This window comes from Polistes dominula, unplaced genomic scaffold (genome assembly GCF_049000335.1).
Source record: "Polistes dominula isolate Pdom_NZ unplaced genomic scaffold, Pdom_raw_medaka contig_12, whole genome shotgun sequence".
In the NCBI taxonomy this organism is placed as follows: domain Eukaryota; kingdom Metazoa; phylum Arthropoda; class Insecta; order Hymenoptera; family Vespidae; genus Polistes; species Polistes dominula.
The window spans coordinates 591452-613958 of NW_028301116.1; the positions used below are offsets into that span (position 1 = coordinate 591452).

Below are 22507 nucleotides of genomic sequence, written 5' to 3' on the forward strand. Positions count from 1 at the left end.
TTGCATGCACGACATTATATTATGCACTTTGCAACGATACGTGGAAATACGTATTTACAACTCACACATACATTCACACATATTACACGATTTAACACATGGTGTTTCTTATCTGTGATTTTGATGGAAACTGCAGGTGGTTGCGTTGTTCTAGGTATAAATGGACAAAATCCTTTAGTAGGATCGTTTATTTTATCAATTTTCTTTCTGTTTACACAATTATACAATTAATTATCGTTTCTTATATCATATCAATGACTTGAATATTTTTGACACCCTTTAGACGTTCCGAATCTTTCACATTTATATGTCGTCGATGATAATTATGATTATTTATCTCCTATTATTACTATTGTTATTCCTTTACTGAAGTAAAATTTCACGTAGTCAAAGATAAATGCAACTTGTTCATTACATATAATGCATATTTGCACACATCAACATTAATTCGTTGGTTATTCTTCTTCGTGTTGGTAAATGTTTACTTTTGTAAAACTTATTTATTTATCCAATATGTGTTTTTGTTATTTGTTCTCGTTTGTTACAAACAACAAATGATTAAATTCATTATTTCTCGTGATGCACCTTCAATGCATATGTATATAACATCTATATATCTAATATATGTTTTATACATATAATAAACATATATAAATATTCATATTTAATCCTATTTATCTACTGTCTTGATCTCGTGCTTACAATTGTTCGATAAATAAAATGAAAAAATTGATATTCTCTTTTTGAAATGCAATTATATTAGAAACGTTTTAATCCTTTGCACTCGAATGGCGCCAATACCGCGCCCGGCAGCTGATTTCAAGTCTTTTGTTACTCTATCTGCTTATTTACGATATTTATTTTAAGATATACTTAAAGATATTAGTTAAAGGGCCGATAAGGGACTATACTGATCGTAATACACCTGGAGATAGGTGGGAAGTAACAAATTATTGTGATACGTGTCCTGATAAACACCTAGGATGCATCTTGGGTGTTGTTTTACGAAATATATTAGACAAAATTTAATTACAGAGTATATTTCTCAAATTTTGTTGTTTTTGATATAAAAATAAATAAATTGGTGAAATTTATTTATTTGTATACATTTGTTTGTTTATAAATGACTTTAAAGTAAAAAATGTTTCCTAATTTGGTCGAATTCGTCTCGAGTGCAAAGGGTTAAAATTTGAAAATGAAATTCCTGTCGTTCGTTAATAGGAAATGGGTTAGTTTAGATGGATTCGGTCTTCATGGTTTTAGATTTCTCGACGTCAAAGAGATTTATTTATCAGTCGATTGAAAATGAACCGTGCGATAAGCTGTCTTTCCAGCACGTGCTTTTGCTCGAGGAAAATCCAGTTACTTTATATTTCAAAACAGAATCAACTTTGAAAGTTTAAAAAGGGCAGGGATTAAATTTACAACCTAATAAATATTATTAATTTAAAATTACGTTTTTTGGGGTATTTTTTTTTTTTTTTTGATTGAATCGTACATTAATTTCTTTTGTATTTTTGCCTATTTTTTTGTTGAAAAGTATTAACAAGAATAAAATGAACATTTCTATTTGATAAACGAAAATATATATAGCTTTCCGTAATGGGGATACGTATTACTCAAAGAATCTTGAATAATTCTTTATCGTTATGACGATTTCTAATCGTCCATAGAAAATTTTACGAGCATCTTAAGCAATTATGGTAATCAGAAACATCGTCTCACTGAATTTATTATTCGAATATTCTTTTGCTCATGGTCTTATCTTGATATCTCAAATGCAAATTCCTTATCGTAACAAATTAAACTGGGAAGTGACAAGTGACCACGTTTCTGCAATATTCTTTTTTTCATTTTATCATTTCTCTTTTTTTTTGTTATTATTCTTTTTCATTTAAAAATTTTGCAATTAATTTTCAATTATTTCACCTCTCATAACGTTTTGTGTTTAATCGTTCGAATAGCATAACACGTCGAGTACAATATACATATATTGATTACGGATTACGTATCATTTCAAAATGAAAATTTATTATATTAATCCGATAGAAAATCTTGTAGGAATTTCACGCGGCTTTCAGTGTGTTTTATTAAGTGACATGTGTGTGGTGTTTCGAAGTCATAGCAAATAGCGAATAATACCCGCAAAACAACACTATTCAAAATGTTTGTACATCTAACCAAGATTCATTGAATCGAGTGTGGCCGTTGCTTTGAATTTTCTTTTCAATATTTCAATAGAAAATGTATAAATTGTTATTTCACAAACGTGTATTTAAAGAGGTGCACCAAAATGCTATTGAAAATATAATTAATAATAATTAGGCTTTTTCTCTGGATGGAATGTTGAAAGAAAAAGACAAATTATTCCTCATAATCCGATATAATAGTAATCCACAGAGCGTGATACGAAATTATAATATATACACGAGAAAAACATGTATTCACGTTTATCTAACGCGATCACAAGTATAAGGAAGCACATTTCAATACTTTAACCCTTTCGCTACGGGCGACTTCTCCGCCGTGGTATTTTCGCTGAACGTGCCGCCGCGCCAAAAATGTGCACGGTGCTCGAGTAAAATCGACAGCGGCCGCGTTTATGCTTCACGGCAACCCGAGTTAGTTTGACGGTGTTTATTGAAAAAAAAACTCTACAAATTAAAATATTTATAACATTTAAACATATTAACTTTTTATTAAACTTGATTTGAAGTAACTCTAATCGTACGTCATATGTATTATACAATGTACAATGCGCGACATTTTATGTAAAGCGACTTCAGAGAGTCGCCCGTAGCACGTCAGTAGCATTTTATGGAGAGCGACTATAGTCGCCCGTAGTGGCGAAAGGGTTAACTAAGTAGAAATCGTTGCGGCTTTCTCGTTGAAGCGTGATTTAATTGTGGGAGCGATATATATATATATATAAAGAAAAGAAACAAAACAAAAAAAAGAGACCACCCGCTACACATAATACGATTGGATTGTGCCTGCTTTTAGTCGTAGAACGAATGTTCTGTCTTTTCCACCTAATGAACCGATTAATTGTACAAAGCCCAACATGTTGAATCCATCAGACTCAGCCGGAAGCGACGAGGGAGAGCGAGCCAGTATTAACGATGCTGCTACCAGATTCTCATCATCAACAGCAACAGCAACAGCAACATTCTCAATACCAGCGGGCGTCGCCACGTGATTCGAGTTGCACTATTGGAAGCAACGTTGTTGAAAAATTGACCGAGGAATCGACTACTAGCGAGGGTTCCTCGGCCAAATCCCATTTAGGAAGTTCAACAACATCGAATGGCGAGGATAGTCCGAAGAATCATGGTTGGAAGGGTTTTCGTCTTAAACGCCAACTCAGCAAAGTCGATCTCAAGATAAAGAATACATTTGCGTCGTCCTTGGTGTCATCTCAGAATGGGGTACTTGTATGTTCTTCTTAAGATGCGCTTACACGACGGAAAACTCACCTTACCGTACGATCAAATCGTATTTTCCGTCTGTCCCTATTTTCTTTTTTATTTTTCATTTTATTTTTATTTTTATCTCTTTCTTCTTCTCTCTTTCTCCATCTGTCCAATTTCGAAAGCGTCTACTTTTCAAGGCCATCGCTGTCAATTATCTCGACCTTGTTCACGCCACATGTCGATTCATTCTCGGGATCTTCTTCTAACTAGCTGTTGAAAGAAGCGGTGTAAAGTGGGTTGATACTGTGTCAGACCTATATACGGGAATATCTTTCTATCTATATTTCTATCTATATAGGTGTTCATTCATTCTCTGTCTTTTCTAACTAATTTAATAGAATTCCTTGGCTATCATCGAATTAATTGGCACACCTAAATAGATATATATAGCTAGGACGTGGAAGATTGGTGGTGGTCATTTCTACATTAAAAGGAGGTTCAGTCTTAACGGGTTTCGGTCGATCGAGCGAAAGTTCATACGAGTACCCCATTTCCAGCAGGTAGGCAGCGAGAGTGCTACTCAGAAGAGTTCTTCCGTTTTTTATTGCAACGTCAACGAGTCCTCGAGAGTCCTTTCGCCGGTCGAAAGTCTTGAGACGGAGGAGGACGAGCTCTGCGCGAATACTTCGGGTCGCGAGAGTCCTCAAGCTTCTTCTTGTTCTCATGATACGACGAAAAACGCAGATAACGAAAGCGAGAGACAAAACGTTGAACGTAATGAAACAGTAACTAACGTTACGACAACTAATACTACGAGTAGTACTACTAATACGAACACGATGGCGGTGAGACCATTAGAATTGTCCTTGCACGAGAATGATCGAAGGCCACGATTGAAGAGGATAGTGATGGGGATGCAAAGTAAGAGAGAGGGACGTCTGCTATCCGTGCCCAATCTGAAATACCAGAAAACCGATGGAACAACCGTTTGCGACCTAAGATGCGAGGATAACACTGCGCCTGTCGCTGACTCCTTCACCGGAAATCTTATAAGAAGATTCAGTAAGTGTTTTAATCTTAACAAATAGAGAAGAGTGTTGTGTTGCTCGTGTGGCCTTTTTTTTAGATGATTAAACGGTTAATTAATCGTTTTAGAGATTACTGCATTGTGGATTGAATGTATTGGTGAACGCGTGTGTGAATGAACGAAGCTCTGCGCGTCGTACTACTAACGAGAAAGCCTAATAATATCTTTTACTCTTTTTTTCTTTTTTTTTTTTTTGGTGCTTTAACTAATCATTTTGTTCCAATTAACAAATCGCGTGCGATCTTGATATGCGCGAATCGTTACTGCTAACACGGTGGGCCCCAGCTCCTCCTCCTACTCCACCTCCTTTTCCTTTTTTTTTTCATTCATCTACCTTTCGTCGGAGACTGAAAGAAATTTCTGAAGTATTAGATAATTAATCTCTCTCTCTCTTTCCTTTTCGACATATATATATTGATTAAATAATCAAATAGAAATGTCTCCGACTAGAGGATAAATTCTGTTTCTAATCGATTCCAATTTCATTGAAAAATACTATGTTCTCTGATATTAATAAATGAAGGACGAACAATTTAGAAAAATAATAGATTAATGGAAAGTTCGACGATCCAGGGTAACGGATACGGTCTTTGGCAATTTCATAGAGAATTTTTTTAATATGATTCAATTAAAAACTTTTGCAACATATTAGGAATATGAGAAAATGGGAGAATGATATATAATTATGAAAACGTTTGAGGGAGTCGACCTAGAAATCGACTGCCATCGATCGTATGCACCAATGAAACACCATAATTGCACGATGTGCCGCCTAAGCACGTTCTCTCTAGTTTAAATGGTTTGTCGGTGCATTGGGTTTTCAAAGGATACAATTGTTTTCTATTCGGTACGTCGTTCACGTATAGCAAAACGTTTGCGACCTACCGAATATGGCGTTTAGAATGAGACAGCAGCATGTTTCACTGGCAATTTTAGTAAGCACTGCTTCGGTAGAACCATGATATATATATTTATATTATGGAGGGTAGAGGTAAGGAGTAACATCTCTGTATATGAAAAGTGTTCGTCGAAATGCATTCAATTCGGGTGGCGCCACAGTAGATTGAGGATAAATCTTAAAAGAAGCGCCAAATATTATTAGAGTAGGATTGAGAAATAAACAAGGAACACAAATTTCACAACACAAATTTTACCCATAACTGCTTTGTTATTCACATACTTTTTCATAAAATTAAATGATAAAAAATCAATAAACGTACTATTTACGGTTCACGAAATAAAATCACTCTACCTACACGTTTTCTCATAATAATTCTTTAAGGTTATATTTACTACATTATTACATAACTTGGCATACTTCAATTCGTTTACAATTGCTACATTCATACCATATCTACTACGTTCACCAGCGCCATTCTGGAAGATTTTTGAACTATTATTTATAGAAAACGCTGGACACTTTTTCACATTTTCTCCCATAAGAGATGTTACTCCTTACCTCTACCCTCCATAATTTATATGTATCGTTTAGAAAAACAAAAAAAAACAAATGTAAAGATGTGGAGATAGATGATGTTGGTGATGGTGGTGGTGGTGGTGATGGTGATGATTTTGTAGCTCAGCGTCAAAACAAATATAAAATTCGTCAAATAACCGTTGTATCCGTTATTCTATATTTTATTTCTTATTGTTCTATTGATTCTTTTTTTGTGAGTATGTATTTCTAGAGATAAGAACAAAAAAAATATCTACACCGCATTGGCAGTCACGTATTAGCGCGCGGATTAGATACAAAAATTCATTCGAGTGCGATTTTGTCCGAGTTTAAACTAATGTGTTACACGGAAAGCTATGCTAATCCTCGATACGCTTTTTTCTGCTCCATTTTCCTTATTCTTCTTATATTTTTTTTTCCTTTCTTTCTTTTCTTTTTTTTTATATTTTCTTCTGTATAATACCTATCGGGGGCTGATAGTAAGCGGCTTTTACCGATCGATATTTTCTCATCGTTTACTTTTCAGTATTGTGTCTTACATTGAAGAATAAATCGAAGGAACGGGTTCGTATACTTGAAACATAAGCTAGTTACTCGATATATTTTTGGAAAAAAGAATGAATTCTCCTCCAAGAGAAATTCTTTTCTTTTACATATATATATATAAAGGTTTATACGAGATTATAAACTGAAAACATCAGCCTTTTTAAAACAATTCTCTTTTAATTTTATTTCTCCCCTTTTTGTTTTTATTTTTTGTTCATTTTTCCGCCTGACTTCATCATGATCCTAATCCCTTCGGCTCGTATCGTTAAATACTTTGTACTTTCGGTGTTAATGGAAATGCATAGGATGCCCGTAGAAACGCATGAGATACAAGTTTAACACTAAACTTATCGACAATATACGTGTACTTATTTTTACGGTAAATTCAAATATTAGGTCAAGTCATAGATAACTTCCGTTTTTTATGAGACAAAGAATGGTGTTTCTGCGACTGATAAGTGCAAGACACCTTTTATGGTGTTTTTTTTTTGCACTCTTTGCAATTGTTGAACGTATCTATTGGATTTTGCTCCAATATTACCTTTAAAAGGTTTATCAAAGTTGGAAAGACGTCCTGCACTCGGTTCGTCTTTTAAGGTCGTATTTCCAGAACGGAATTTTACAAACCAATTTCTGACTGCCCTATCAGTTATCAGTCCTGCACTGTATACGCTTCATATTTTTTCAGCTGCCACTTTAGTGCTATTGCCTTGTTTCAATTCCTAAAGCATTACATATCGAATATGCACTTTTTACTATCCATTTCAGTGGTTAAGAAAAATGGTTAAATGTAACATTGACTACATAAAAAAGTTGACAGAAGACTAACTGAATCCTCATCTATGTAGTGATATTGAAAAATCCGTTTGTTTCGGTTACTTATAGTAAGTAAATACGATAAATAGATTCTACATAGACGCATCGGAAGTTACTTATGACTCGACCTAATAATGAATTATTTAAAAAATGTTATATTCTTTTGATGGTACGTTTAGTGTTAACAATTCTGTGTTATAATTCACATCGATTTTTACAATGACGAAAAGTAATTACATGATACATCATTTTGGAGACTTTATGCAAAGTTAAAATGTATAATAGTACGTTCTTTATATTCTTGCGAATTTCTCGTATCGCCATTATGAGAAAGTTCATTAGTTGTAATCTTTATAAAATATGAATAATATTTTTCATTTATGTTAATTATTTTTTTAGGAATTATAGATGTTTTAGGTGTATTTCAAATAATGCATTTTCTCACTGTTTTAACCCTTTGACTGCGGCGTGCTCTCGAACCAATCCATTAATATGAACGGCGCGATTTTCGCATGTCAGTTTTCACATGTCAGTTGCTGCGACTGTTTTTCGATTGACTACTGACCAAAACAGATAATAATGGCAAATAAAATAAAAATATGAATTTCTTTTTAATTTTTTTAAAGTAATTTTTTAAGCTGTTTTAATTTACTTTATTTATTTTGTGCATTCTTTCAATAATAATCGGTATTTTAAATATAAAAGAAAAAATACAATATTTATAATGTAACACAGAGTATAATAACTTTAACAACAGGATATTTGAATAATTTTAACCTAATTATAAAAATAATAAAACAATAATGAACGAATAAAGATAATAAAATGGAAATAGACGAATTTCAAATATAAAAGCAATTAACTAAACGACATTGAAATAATTGCCAATATTTACTTGCTATGTTACATATCACAATAAATTCCATGTTAAATTAATCGGTAATACAGTAATATAAAGGTGTTATATAGTAAAAAAATACAGAGGGCGTATATTTACGCCTTTTGTGTATATTAATGGATTTGTGAGAGCGTATATATACGCCTTTAGCAGTCAAAGGGTTAAATGTTTTTTATTATAATTATTATTATTTAGTTGAAAGTTTGTCTTTATCGATTAAACTAAGAGTAAGATCTTTTAAGAGAAATTATTATATTTGAAAAATAAGTTCGGTACAATCGAGAGAAGTGTATCTTCTTCTTTTAAGTATACTCATTTATTTATCGTAACTTTTTCGTTATAAAACTTTAAAGAAAAGTTATTTCTTCTCATAAAAATTGTATATAACATCTCATATTTTTCCATCTTTTTATATCGCGTATAAATTAAACGTTCTATATTTCTTGTATATCTTAATAAAGGTGAAAGAACGATTTTGATCTGTCGGAAAAGTACCCGAGAAAGAAAAATCTTTCATGAAAAAGATAAAAACAGGGTTCTTATAAATATTGAACGAATCTTCTCGTTGAGTAGCAAGTGTATGTAATCGAGATCTAATGTTTCACACTAACTAAAAAAAGAAAAATGTAGAAAATATTTACATTCTCTAACATAAATATTGTTTCTGATTTTAATTTTTCTAGAAAATTGTCTGTAAATCCTCTCTTTAAAGACTACGACTTTTTATTTAATTTTTCTTTTTTCATATATATATAAAATATATCTTTCAAATTTAAAATGTAGAATATAATTTAAAAGCCTTGTGGAAATTAAATTGATGTAACAAAAAAAATTATGACAAGACCCGTAACATTTTTTTTTCATAAAAAAGTATTGTTAATTAAAAGAATTTTTCATCTTTTTTTGGGTACATCTATTTAATCTGCATGCATATATTTAAATTTTAAACTTGTGAGATATATTTTTTTTAGAAAAGAATTAAATGAAGAGTTATGTATTTTAATAAAATTTCAAAATTTCCAGATGATTTTTATACGAAAAAATGATGTAAGTTTTGCTAATAAGTTTTATTTGGTATTCGTAATTAAAATATTTGTTCATTTTCTATCCCGAATTTCCTCTCGAGAACAAGTCGTCTATTTTATATTTCGTAAAAGAGACGTAAAAGGGATGGAAAAGGGATGAAAATGTCGTTACTCTGTTATTTGAACAAGACAGTAGGAAATCTCGTCATATTGACTGACCCTTTGCTATTTAGTCTTCCTCTTTATTTTTCATTCGCACGTAATTGCGTCAAATGTAAAATGAACGATGCTGGATAATCATCTTATGAGAAAATAGAACGTTCAAATAAATATTTCATTTATTTATTGTAGGATAGAAATTGTTGGATACTAGATACGGAAAGAAAGAGGAGGGTGAGGGGAAAATGGAAGGGATATGATATGCATTTAAAAAGAAAAAAAAGAAAAAAAAAGAAAAAAAGAAAAAAAAAAACATATGCCATTTAATATAACAAATAGATAATATTACCAGTTAGTATCAAGGCAACGTTGAAAGATATCCTTTTTCATCCTACGATATATCCTCGCGATATATCATATATAACTTTATCAGAGAAGTATGATACGAACGTCTTGGATTATGAATCATCGAACTGTATAGAATCTCATCCGAGAATCAAACAGAGAACTGAACTTGTTTGGTATGAATTTTTTCAAGTCTTTTAATCAGACTTTTGTCAATGTTTTATTTTTTATTTATAATTATTCTACGTAGGTTGGAACTTAAATAGTGGCAACTATTTATTCACAACCGATACAAAAGAGCTACATGTTTGCACCTGTTACTGTCCTTCAAAGTAGTCACCAGCGTTGTGTAGAACCCGTTGCTAGCGATGTGGAAGGCGTAGTATACCATTAGCAGAGTCTGTTCTGTTGATGGTGCGAATGGAGCGGTCTACTGCCACGTCTCATCCAGTGTTACGATAAGGCATAATAAAGCCTCTCCTTCGCGCTCATAGCGCTCCAAGTGCGTCTGAGCAGCGTTGTAACGCATCCATTTCTGCATTTCCGTCAATTCATGCAGAACGCATCGTGGCATTCGCTTCAGAATTGTTCCAGAGTTTCGACAGGCAGTAGACCGCTCCATTTGCACCATCAACAGAACAGGCTCTGCTAACGGTATACTACGTCTTCCAAATTGCTAGCAACGGTTCTACACAACGCTGGTGACTACTTTGAAGGACAGTAACAGGTGCAAACATGTAACTCTTTTGTATCGGTTGTAAATAAATAGTTGCCACTATTTAAGTTCCAACCTACGTATATTGCTCGGTTCAGCCTGTAATTATCCAATACTATTGACTTAGCAAATCCATATGTTCTCCTGCTTAGATTAACAAGTGCGATCATGTTATTGAATTTTAAATACCCGTAGTCCGAAACCTCTTAGGCACTGCCCATGAGTATGGAATGCATAGTTGCAAATGTTTTAACTTAGAATTTGCACCAATTTACTTTATCCAGGTGAAACTCTTATTATTATTATTATTCGTCTTAGAGCACATATAGGTTGTGTTATTGATCTCTCTCTCTCTCTCTCTCTCTCTACCTTTTCAAATGTTTCGTTTCGTTTGACAAAATCCCTTCTGTTTTTTGGAACGTTCGAAGTTTTATCTAGAACGAAAGACGTCAACAAAAAAAGAAACGTTTTTTATAGATGTAACATAATACTACTACACATACACAGATACACAAATATTATGTGCATATACATATATATATATATATATATATATATATATATATATATATATATATATATATATATATATATAGAATCAAAGGACGACGATTTCCAAATTTGTTGCATTCTTTTGAATTTAAGTGTCACACTAATGCCCTGAACCCATCAAGCCCCTGCCCCCCCTTTTCCCCCAAAGATAACAAAGATGTCTGCGGTTTATCCCTGACCGTTGATCGTTTGGATAAACGGTTCGTGGAGATTCTACTGTAACCACTTTTTCAGGTTCAAATCAGTTTTGCGGTCTTCCCCGACAGCAAGCTCGATTCAGGTAACACCGAAGAAGATTTTTCAATTAAATATTTCGCAGTTGTCTTATCACCGAGAGAAAAGTACAACGATTGACAACCGCGCGCTTTTTTGTGTCTCGACTTTTTTCAAGACGCACCTAATTTCTTTTTTCTTTTTGATATTTAATAACTGCACCATATTTTGATGTCACTACACACACACACTATTATAGTCTCCTTTATTATTATGCAATAGATTAACGATCGGTGGAGGATCGTTAAATTGTTTATTATCTTTATTTGATAAATATTCTATCTAAATAGTCGATCGATGTACAATTCGATGGAAGAATTTGACGATCATTATCGTTCTTTATTATTCATCCAAGTGTTCGAACAAGTGTTCCAACTCTAAAGATCTTACATAGGTATATAATATATACATATATACGAGTATATATTATTAAAGTTTTATATAAGAATCGGGAATAAAGTTGTTCGGGTGGTAAAGTTTTGATGAGATTGCGAGAATAAAGTTATTTTGGTGAAGAAAAATATCGAATGTTACGATATGGTGTAGCCGATCGACGATTGGACTCTTAAAAATGACACGAAAATTCCATTTTCATTGTATGACCTAATGTTTTATTCACAATGTGTTTTTCTTATCTATATATATACATATATATTGCATATACATATATATATATATATATATATAGAAATATATTGTATACAATTGTATATATGCATTATGTATACATACATTTTATATATAGTATATATATATCGTATAGTATATATTGATCACATTTTATGTAGAATTACACAGAAAGCACCTTTCTCTCGGTACAGCGTCGCTTATTCAAAGCTTTTGGAGATATCTTTTTAAATGGTTTTTGCACGCATTAGCAATAGTAATGATAATAACACGACGTCGCAGCAGCAGAAGCAGCAACATCAGCAGCAGCAGGCAGACAGACAGACAGGCAGGCAGGCAGGCAGCATCATTGATTCAAAACGAAAATACCTTTTTTTTTGTATCGTAACGATTTTTGTATCGTTCAACTTGTTGTATCACTACTCGCGTGTATTTTTGTATTTTATTTTTTTTGAATATATACTCTATTACATACACGTGTGTCACATGTATAGGTGTACATAAAGATATATAATCCGAACGTTACTGCGATCAATCGACTGTATAAGTTATGGTTGACAGGGTGCTTTGTGGATTACTTTTGTTGGCTTTTCCTGGCCTACATTGACTGACTGCTATAGAGAGGACTCTCTCTCTTTCTCTCTCTCTCTCTCTCTTTGTGTATAGTACGTATTGATGTGTGTTTCACAAGGTGCTCGTTACAAAGTGGGAAAAACGATCGCTCGCGTACTACGCTCGACCTAGGAAGACGACTACTACATTTTCGATCGATCGATATTCACAAGTATTTCCTCTCTTCTTCCTTATTTTCCTTTCAAAAAGAGAAATAACTTCGCATTTTTTACTATCACTTATTTCTTTACAATGATCGATATTTTTTATATCTTTTTTGATGATTTCTTCATGCAATATGTGTGCTATTTGATCTTTTAGAATCGATTTTAAAGGTTATCTTCTAATAGGAGATAAATCTATTCCCATTTTAACATTTCAAGCTGTTTTCATTTAACTGCAATAATTTACAGGAAATGTTAATATATTTCATTTTTCTCGATATTTGACGAATACATATTGTAAATCTCGTTTTCATTTTCTTTAGGTTGTTATTAACAAAATTTCTATCGAAATTACACGATGTCATTCTCACAAATATTTACCGTAATTTAAACTTTTGTTCCAGATATTGGAAAACACCGTTGATATTATACTGTTGCACGCTTTTTACATTCCGCGTTGCATGTTGTTTCTTTTAGCCTTACGTTTGAAATATATTTTTTTTTTTTTTAGTTGGCATACACAGTAGGATATGGCCGTCGGAAAATATCCGAGACAAATGTAATTAGGAGAAAATCCAATAATTAATTAGTAATCTCGTCTCAAATAATATCATTTTAATAAGGTCGTATGTTACCTATTTGTTTTTTTTTCTTTTTCAGTGCTTTGTTCAATAAATGTGCATTTTCGCTTCACGTTCGTTGACAAATAATTATATGTTTGCTCGATGCAATTTGTTTGTTTTTTTTTTGGGGCGGGGCATAACCATTGTTTACTTCACACCTTTTCTCGTACAAATCAAGTGGGAATGATATCGAATAAGAAGGTCGTTATAATATATAATAATAATAATCGTTATAGTTCGATTATCGTTGTAACACAAAAATAATAAACTTTTTTTTTTATTATTTCATAGTATCTCTAGTTGAAGGATACTGCTTGATTATTATTTCAAGAATCTTATGTTTCCATCATTATCGAAAAGAATTCTCAAAAATCAATCTGTATTACTTTACAACTCTCTTCGGAGAATATAATTTATTTATAATTATTGTCTTTTTTCATGTAAATCACACAACATGAAAATAATTACAAAATTAAGAAATAGTTTTAAGAATAATAAAATAATAACATGTTTATTGTATATAAATTTACTTAATATTTAATTACAATTTAAAGGTGAGATCATAATATTATAATCATTTACCAATGATAATGAATTTATTCGGTCTCGATGTCGATTTTTATCAACAACACTTTGGAGAAGTTTTCAAAGAGTTTTTAGCCCAGATTTTTTTAAAAAGGCTTCGTTTCAGGTTTTCCCCTTTTTCTTGTTTTTTTTTTTTTTTTTTTTTTCTATATAGCATTGAATAAAAGTGCAAGGTCGTTTGTGGATGAGACTCGAATCGACGTTTATTTCAATTTGTTTTGATTTTGCTTTGCTCGAAAGTTTTATCGCAATGATTTATAATAGCAAAAAAAAACGATGAAAACGTAAAAAGAACTTTTATCTCCGAATATTTTTCAATAATATCACGTTCCCATAGATGTATTAAAGTTAATAATATTGTATTGATATTAAATAAATTTGTATCCACGAACGAAAAGTGCAGAGATTTACATTAGGAGTGAGAATAACACGAATAACGAGGTTAGCTCGCGTATTGTTCTATTACTTTTATGTTCCCTGTCACATTTGACGTATGAATGATTTATAGATGAACGAGATGTACGTATCGCTGGTAACTGGAAGAAACGCGGTGGGCGGTACGTCGAGTGGTGGTGTTGGTGGTAGCAGTGGTGGTAGCAGTGGTGGTAAGGGTGAGAGCGATAGCGACCAAAATAATGCTTTGAGCGTTAGCGAAACTTTTGGTAATCGGGGTGTTGACGATAGCGAGGAGGGTGGTGGTGGTGGTGGTGGTAGTATCGTCGAATATAGAGCTGGAATTGGTGGTAGTAGTGGTGGTGGTGGTGGTGGTGGCAGCAACGTTGTTCGATCGTTGGCCACACGTCGTACCAGCGGTGTGATCAACACACCTGACGACGAGCATAATAATACCGGCGGCATGGCCGTTCGTAAAAGCGCGGAAACGCGTTCATCTCGAACGACCGCCGTACGCAAACTCCAGAAATGTTTGAGCACGACTACAACCAGCCACTATGATGCGGAGACTTATTGGGCCGCTGCTGGTACCAGAACTGGTTCCTCCTCAACGACATCCTCTCCGCACTCCCATCTTCTGCGTAGCAACGACTCGCGTGGCCATTCGTCTATCGGACACCAGCCTTCTTTCAACTACCAGAACATTCTCATCAACACCAGGCAATATAGCAGCCTCGGTAGTATCGCCATTCCTACAGCCATTGTTTTTAACGATGTGTCGATTGCATTTTCAATCACTGAGACATCAATCTTCTGTAATCTTCTAGCTCTCTCTCTCTCTCTCTCTATCTATCTATCTAGCTCTCTCTCTCTCTCTCTTTCTATCTATTTCTTTTTCTCGCTATTGCTACTTTTCTTCTTCCTACAACAACCCTTCATTCCTTATCTCTTAATCCCTTCCGAAACAAACATCTCTCCCTCTCTCTCTCTCTCTTTCTTCTACATAAACTCTCAGATGATCTCTGATATTAGAGGAAAAACAAGAAGCAGTTGGCACTGTTGCGCGGCGTTGCTATGGTCCAGCTCGTTGTCCATATTGTTAACTAAATTAAACGTCCCCGTCGGAAAAGATAAACGATAGAAATATCGAAGTTGAGTACGTCGAGTAATCTATCGTTCAACGTTAGATCTAGCAACGCCGTATCTGAAAAAACACATTTCATTCTTTTCTACACTCTTCTGATTGTCTGCGATTGATAGTATTCTCTGGTTTTCATGCCGATGTCAGTGTCAATGTATTTTCTTTTCTCTCTCTCTCTCTCTCTCTCTATTACTCTTTGCACCCTGTTTTCTTGTTTTGTTACAGTTACACTCGTCTTATTAGGCAATGACAAGTTGTTTTGTTTTAGATGGGAACAAATATAAAAAAAAAAAAAAAAAAAAAGAAATAAAGAAAAAAAAAGCGGCACTTGTTACAAATCGCTTGAGATTATACTTAGCTGTTGCACTTGCACCCCCTTTCGAAAAAAAAGATGAATAAATATTTCTTTCCGTTTATTAATTGCCTTCACTCTCTTTGACGACTCACACCGAACTCTCTCTCTTGCTTGTTTATATTATTTAATATAATAGATGTGCTCTGACGTTGCATAATCCGTAATGGTGTATCTTGTCTGGATGTAGAATATAGGAGCAACAATAACATTGTTTTTTTGACTTAGCTGTTAACGATTAACTTCTCGAGTAAAATACATACTCGTATTTTCATTGCACGGCGGCCGCGCGTTTTGAATCATTCAAAATGCGCGAGGGTCTTTGGGGAAATGAAAGTGTTTTGCATAAAGAAGCCTTTGTATGCGTGCATACGTACGTGCGTGCGTACGCACGTGTGTGTGTGCGTGTGTGTGTGTGTGTACCACTGTAGATCTTTAATTAGACGACACGATTAGAAAAAAAAATAATAAAAAATTTAATCGATTACGGTAACCAGTTTCAAGTAGGAATAATTTGATCATGAGTTTTTCTAAATCGGTTTTATAAGATAAAAAAAAAAAGTTAGCAAGAAAGTGTGCAGAGAAGATTTTTCAAAGTTTCAAAGTAATATTTCAATTTTCTCTTTTCTATCCTTTTACTTATAGCAAGATTAAGATCTTTAAGAAATCGTTCGAGAAGGCCTCACTTTTTCTTTTTTTTCTTTTTTTTTCTTCTTTTTTTTTTTTTCTTCTATGGGCTTGAATTAATTCAAGCTTCTTCTTCAAGTGTCACTAGAAAATGTAAATAACTGTTAAAGGCACTTTTGGGTATTTCAGAAAGACAAGAATATGTATCTCGAAATAGCATCTTGCATAAGCGAGTGAGTTTATTCAGGAGTATTATCTACTCCGTTTAACGAACAAACGATCCTAACTGTATATATATATATAGATATATGTATATATACACATAGGACTGACGGTTCAATCTGTTCTGGCTTTCATCGCAACATTCACGGAACGTAATCGGCGCTGTTTCGCGTTTAATCAATCGCGTCGTATTCAAGGTGTGGATCCGTGACAAGGAGGGACAGGGATAGGAACAGGGATAGGGACAGGGATAGGGATAGGGATAGGGACAGGGATAGGGATAGGGGTCCGTATTGATATCGATCTGTATCACTTTGTGCGCGCGCACGCATATAGACCAAACTGGAGGGAGAGAGAAGATGTATCTATACGAGTATATCTTTTATTCTCTCATCCGATAAGATATAACGTAGGTTAAGTTCGATCGAAACTCGAACAACAAGAAGAGTGAGTCCTCCTCTTATCGAGGAGAGAGAGAAGTCCCTTTGGTCTCTCGAGGGAATTCGAGCTAACATAAGCTAAACGAGTGGGCCCACGTCTACAATAAAATTTCAAACTTGTACGCTCGGCGAACTATAAAGAAGTATGTCGTCATCCAATTCACGAAACTTCTTCTTTATTGATTCGCGTTAAATGTCCTTTGTTCTCTGACCTTCTCGAATACTCCAATTTATTACTTAAACTCATTTTAAATTCATTCATTCGAGTTAATAATACTTGTACACCTTGTTTGATGATTAAATTCTAATTAAACGATAACATTGAATTATCTTTGTTTGCGATTAACTATGTTTGTTTTTTGCGAATTCCTATTTTTTTTCTAATATGTCTAAATAAAAATTAACAATATACGTGTGTGAATTAAGAATTTTGTAAGATACTAGGGTTTATCAATTTAATAAAAGAAAGAAAAAACCGATATCTCAATTTAGAGTTTAATTATCGTTACTGAGAATCTTATCGGTTATCAAAGAGATATTATAGAACAATACGTGTACGTCATATCGTAGGATAAAAAAAATTAAATTAGAGAGAAAAGAAAATGTAGATGCATAGGTATATACAAATTGAATGCATATACGGCGGGACTACTGCGGTGAGGTTGAATTCAATCGACATTTTTGATATTTTTTTTTTCTCGACGTTATATTGTTGATGATGATTTGGATTTTTATTCGTCACCGTGTGCTAGAATTCAAAAAGTATCAAGAGAATAAATAAATTTCCAAAATAACGTGATGTTACGAAATAACAACGTCGGCACGGTTGCGTCGGCACGGTTGCGTTGGCACGGTGGTTGCATTTTTCTACGTGACATTTTGCACAGCTTCTTCGCATATTTATTTACGTAAAATACATCTCCACATTTTTGTTGGTGTGTATGTTATATATGTATGATACGCGATGATGCTATGTGACACACATAAGTTCGTGCTTTCTTTTTCATTTTTATTTTTCTTTCTCATGTCAGTTCTCTCACTGCACACGAATGCATATCTTACAATTTTCCTCTCGGAGATCTTAAGTAATTAATCTTGGTCGCGACGGTAGACTCTTCAATTCATCTCATTGACAAAGCAAAACCTTCGTTGCATGTCCTTAAAAATAAAAAAAGTTACAAAAAAAAAAAGTAGAGAAATGAAAGAAACGAACTAACTATGATGGAGTTATTTTCAACACTTTGTGCAGGCTGATTCATGAAAAAAAAGTCTAATGTGTAACTTTACATGCAATCCACGAATGAACATTTACAGTGTCTATTTTAAACATGTTTGTTTGATTTAATGAATTAAACGACGAGTATTCTGTTTTGGAAACATTTACGATTAATTTCAATTTTTCTACGGTTTTTTTTCTTTTATATCCATGACCTTGAATATAGATGAGCATTGAATTTTTCCTGAAAAGGGCTACAATTGTAGGTGTTCAAAAATGCATAGTTTCGTTTAAAAAAAATGACCTTTGAATTTTCTAAGCATTTCTTCTTCCTAGAAAAACAAGAAATGATACACATCATACAAACAACTTTTACTGTTACTAAAATTTTAGAAGTTATTCGGGTAGCCGGTGTTAGCTGACTCATTCTGTAATATTACAATGCAATATTATATGATACATAGTTCTTATTATCAAAGAAGTTGCCCACACCTACGATTCATTCCGTTATAGATGAACATATTTAATGTTCTTAACGTTAAAATCAATGTAACACTCTCAAAGTTTCGTTGTCAACACTTTCTGTTGTAAGAAAATGTTGCACTAGTGTGTATGAATTGCACAAGTTAAAATGCAAGTTAATTATAACCGTTCTGAATATGTTTTTTCGTGAATTACCCTGTATAAATTATCGGTTTATTTATGAAGTTCTTGTAAGAATTTTTAATTAAAATATAAAGATACAATTTTTACGTAATTACATACAATATATCTTCTTCTTAATATATATATAAATTACGTGTCACGTTGTTTGTCCGCAGTGGACTCCTAAACTACTGAACCGATTTTAATAAAATTTTGCACACTGTGTGCAGTTTCATCCAACTTGAAAGATAGGATAGTTTATATCTTAATTTATAATCGCAATATTATTTTATTGCGAATTATTTGTTTATTAACAAAGAGTTATGATTATCTTTGTTAGTTCGATAAGATTCTAACAGATGGTATAAGGTAATTCGTTAACTTAAAGACGTGTGTATCGGACTGATTGTATATATATATTTTGTCTATTAAAAATAATGACTAATTGTCAATCTTGAAATGAATCAGCACGTACATATTACATATATACATTATGCAGTAGTCACCATCTAATGAACTTTTCAACGAGGAAACTTTATACGTATAAATGGCGGCGTCTTTAACTTACAAGTGGGTACCGGATTGAGTAATTTATAATCCAAACTGTACGAGAACGCGTATATACACACACACACACAAATATATATATATATATATATATATATATATATATATATATATATACATGGAAACTTTAATTGGATCCCGTAGAATCTTTTACTGAAGGAAATATATCCAACACATTTAACCGGCGTGTAACATATCGTTAAAATGACCTTATGTGGCATCATCGATGCGTGTAAATGCTGCTGCAAACATTCTACCGTGACTAGAATATCTTTTGCCACTCGTTATAGGATTTCATATAATTCATCTTGTACAAGTTACATTATTAATTATAATATATTACATAAACATTTCGAGTGTTCGAATGTTTTCAGCAAATAGATACTTCCATTTGTAGACACTTCAAAAGGAAGGAATTGAATGATTGGCTTGAATTTATTCAGCTGATTTAAAACAACGCTGCTTGGCGATTATTCTAAGCTCACTTAATCAACGACGATTCCAATTTCCTAAGAAGAAACGGAACGAAGGAAATGATTTCTCTTAATTGTTTTTACCGTAAGATATTTGAGCCGACGGGTGGTAGTGTTCAGTCTCGTCGAATAATAGTAGAATTTATCTTAGCTATCTTTAAAATTGATCGATCTTTATTTGCTCGATATCGATAGGAAAAAAGCTTGCACATCTAATCGAGGAATTGTATTTAGTACTCGTGCACATTTACTACTTCCTTGAGAGAGAGGCTCTCTCTATTTATCCTAATACATATTTGCCGCCCAAATTTCTAAGAAATCATCTTGCGTTCATTCGATGCTAAACTTTTTTAGTTGTGTTTTATTATGCTGGTCCGTAATCGATGCTCGATCATCATCATCATCATCATCATCATCCTGCGTGTGTACTCTCGTAGAGAGGCTTTTGTGCTTTCGATAAAAACACCACGACGCTGCAAATTCGAGCATTCGAAATTTTTTTTACGAATTTGGATTTTTTTTTTATTACCAAAATGATGCATTATTCCATCCGATGAAACCTCTCGTAGTTGAGGTATTTATGATCGCATATATCATCTACGAATTACGTACATAAAAAAGAAAAAAAAGAAAAGTAGAAATTAAGGAATCGATCGATGAGTGTGATGCGATGTGATGAAAGATGTTACGATGCCGATTGCCGATTAAAAAGTCATGGTAGTATTGTGTTGCTGTTATTGTCGTTGCTAATGCTCTTGCTATTGTTCTCTTGTCGCTGTTTCTCTAAACGTTTGAAAGTGTTCTTTGCGTCGATATATCGCTGTTGTTTTAGCTGGCGCTCCCGTTGTGTTGTAACATTATTATTGTATCATTGTTAATATTTAATGTAATGTATTTATCTCTTAACATCGTGTTTTAATAACATCATTGTGATCTCTTACTTTTATGGGACAGAAAATATATATTTGATTTCTTATTGTTAATGTATCATCATAGTAAAAAAAAAAAAAAAAAAAAAAATAGTAAAAATCGATGAACATTAGATTCAGATATTATTTGAAAACAATTAATCAAGAAAAAAGATCACGTTGAAGTACGAGGCGTTGTGAAAGTATATATCGTAGTAGAGTTTGTCGTGCATGACGCTTGTAGACAGATTAAACGAATTACACATTCTGTATGTAATCGTCAGTTTATTTTTGGGATCGCTGGCCGGATAGACAAATATGACGGTTCCTTTCAACGGTCACGGAGCTCAAGCATGTCCTCGCTTGAGAATATCACCACGGAAACCATTAGCTGCCTTACGTTCGCTGATTCCTATACAAAGAAAAGCGGTAAGTCGAATTTACTTTGTGAATATTCATTCATTATTTTATAAATTTTACAACTACTGTCTTTCTCTTTACGAGTTTGTATCTAAATCGATTTTACTGGTATAATAATGTATTGTATTATATCTGTGTATTGAATTCTTTCAAGATACCACCACATTACCCACTTTATGGGTTGGTACGTCTCTGGGATCCATACAAACCATTGTATTCAATGCACCTGCCCCAGGGGAAAGAAACGCATATCCTGTGGTTGTTTCTACATGTAGTAAGATTTTTACGATCTTAGATTATATTATAATGTTCACATAAGTTATAAAATTTATACCTAGGATTCTAATCTATATTTTATTTGCGAGCAGATGGATCGACGTTTAAGTTGAAGGGTTGCATCCTGTCGATGTCATTTTTGGATTGCAATGGCGCACTTATTCCTTATTCTTTTGAATCCTGGAAAGATGAAAATGTTGAAGCAGGAAAAGAACGTAATAGTAAGTTTAACATTTTTATATTATATTATTATTTGTAACGTTTCAATATGTATTTTTATTTTATCTCATATGATATTCCGTGCGTTTTCTGAGAGTGTTTCCTAATAATTGAAAAGTATTGCAATGGTGGCTTCAGGACATCAAAAAAGAGAAAAGAAAAACATGTGTGCAAATCAAACAAACTAAAAGTGAAATCTTCAAAAAAAGCAAGTTTCGAGAAAATAATACGAGTGCATTAGTATCAGGAGTAGGATAATTTATTATATAAAATTATTATAATTGTTTATTGAATAATTATAAAAATGCGCGCCTGTAGATATGCAACTCTCCAGACACGTTTTGAAAATGTTGCTTGCGAGCGCCATCTACTTGGGCGGAAAATTTTTTAAACTCAAACTGTTCATACACGTATGTATTACGGGTTGCCTATGTTTAAGGCAGAGAAAAAAATTTCGTCCCAACAGATGGCGCTCGCAAGCAACATTTTTAAAGTGTGTCTGGAGGGTTGCATTCCTTCAAGCGTAATGTTTTATAAATAATGATAAAAATTGTAATTTAATTTTTTAATTAGTTGTGAATATTTTTAGAATAACATTTAGTATCTTACATGAAAAATAAATTTTTAAAGATTGAAATTATTCAATGTTAGACATTTAATGATCGTCGTAAAACTAATAAAAGATTAAAAAATTGTCCATAATTTTATTGGA

The 22507-nt window shown here is 33.1% G+C and overlaps 1 protein-coding gene across 14 annotated transcripts in view; it reads left to right on the forward strand.

Annotated features, from left to right (window-relative positions):
* The window catches only part of Tomosyn (syntaxin-binding protein tomosyn), a 65826-nt gene that overhangs the window by 36411 nt on the left and 6908 nt on the right, over nucleotides 1-22507 (forward strand). For 5 of the 14 annotated variants that reach the window (XM_015330112.2, XM_015330106.2, XM_015330111.2 and 2 more), the window contains 5 exons: nucleotides 3081-3428; nucleotides 3971-4475; nucleotides 21184-21309; nucleotides 21455-21574; nucleotides 21669-21797. In XM_015330112.2, the coding sequence (XP_015185598.2) occupies nucleotides 3081-3428; nucleotides 3971-4475; nucleotides 21184-21309; nucleotides 21455-21574; nucleotides 21669-21797 (1228 nt within the window). Of the gene's footprint in view, nucleotides 1-3080; nucleotides 3429-3970; nucleotides 4476-11246; nucleotides 11293-14404; nucleotides 15027-21164; nucleotides 21310-21454; nucleotides 21575-21668; nucleotides 21798-22507 lie in introns of all 14 variants that reach the window. The other 9 variants (XM_015330107.2, XM_089176931.1, XM_089176932.1 and 6 more) reach the window with 7 other exon arrangements.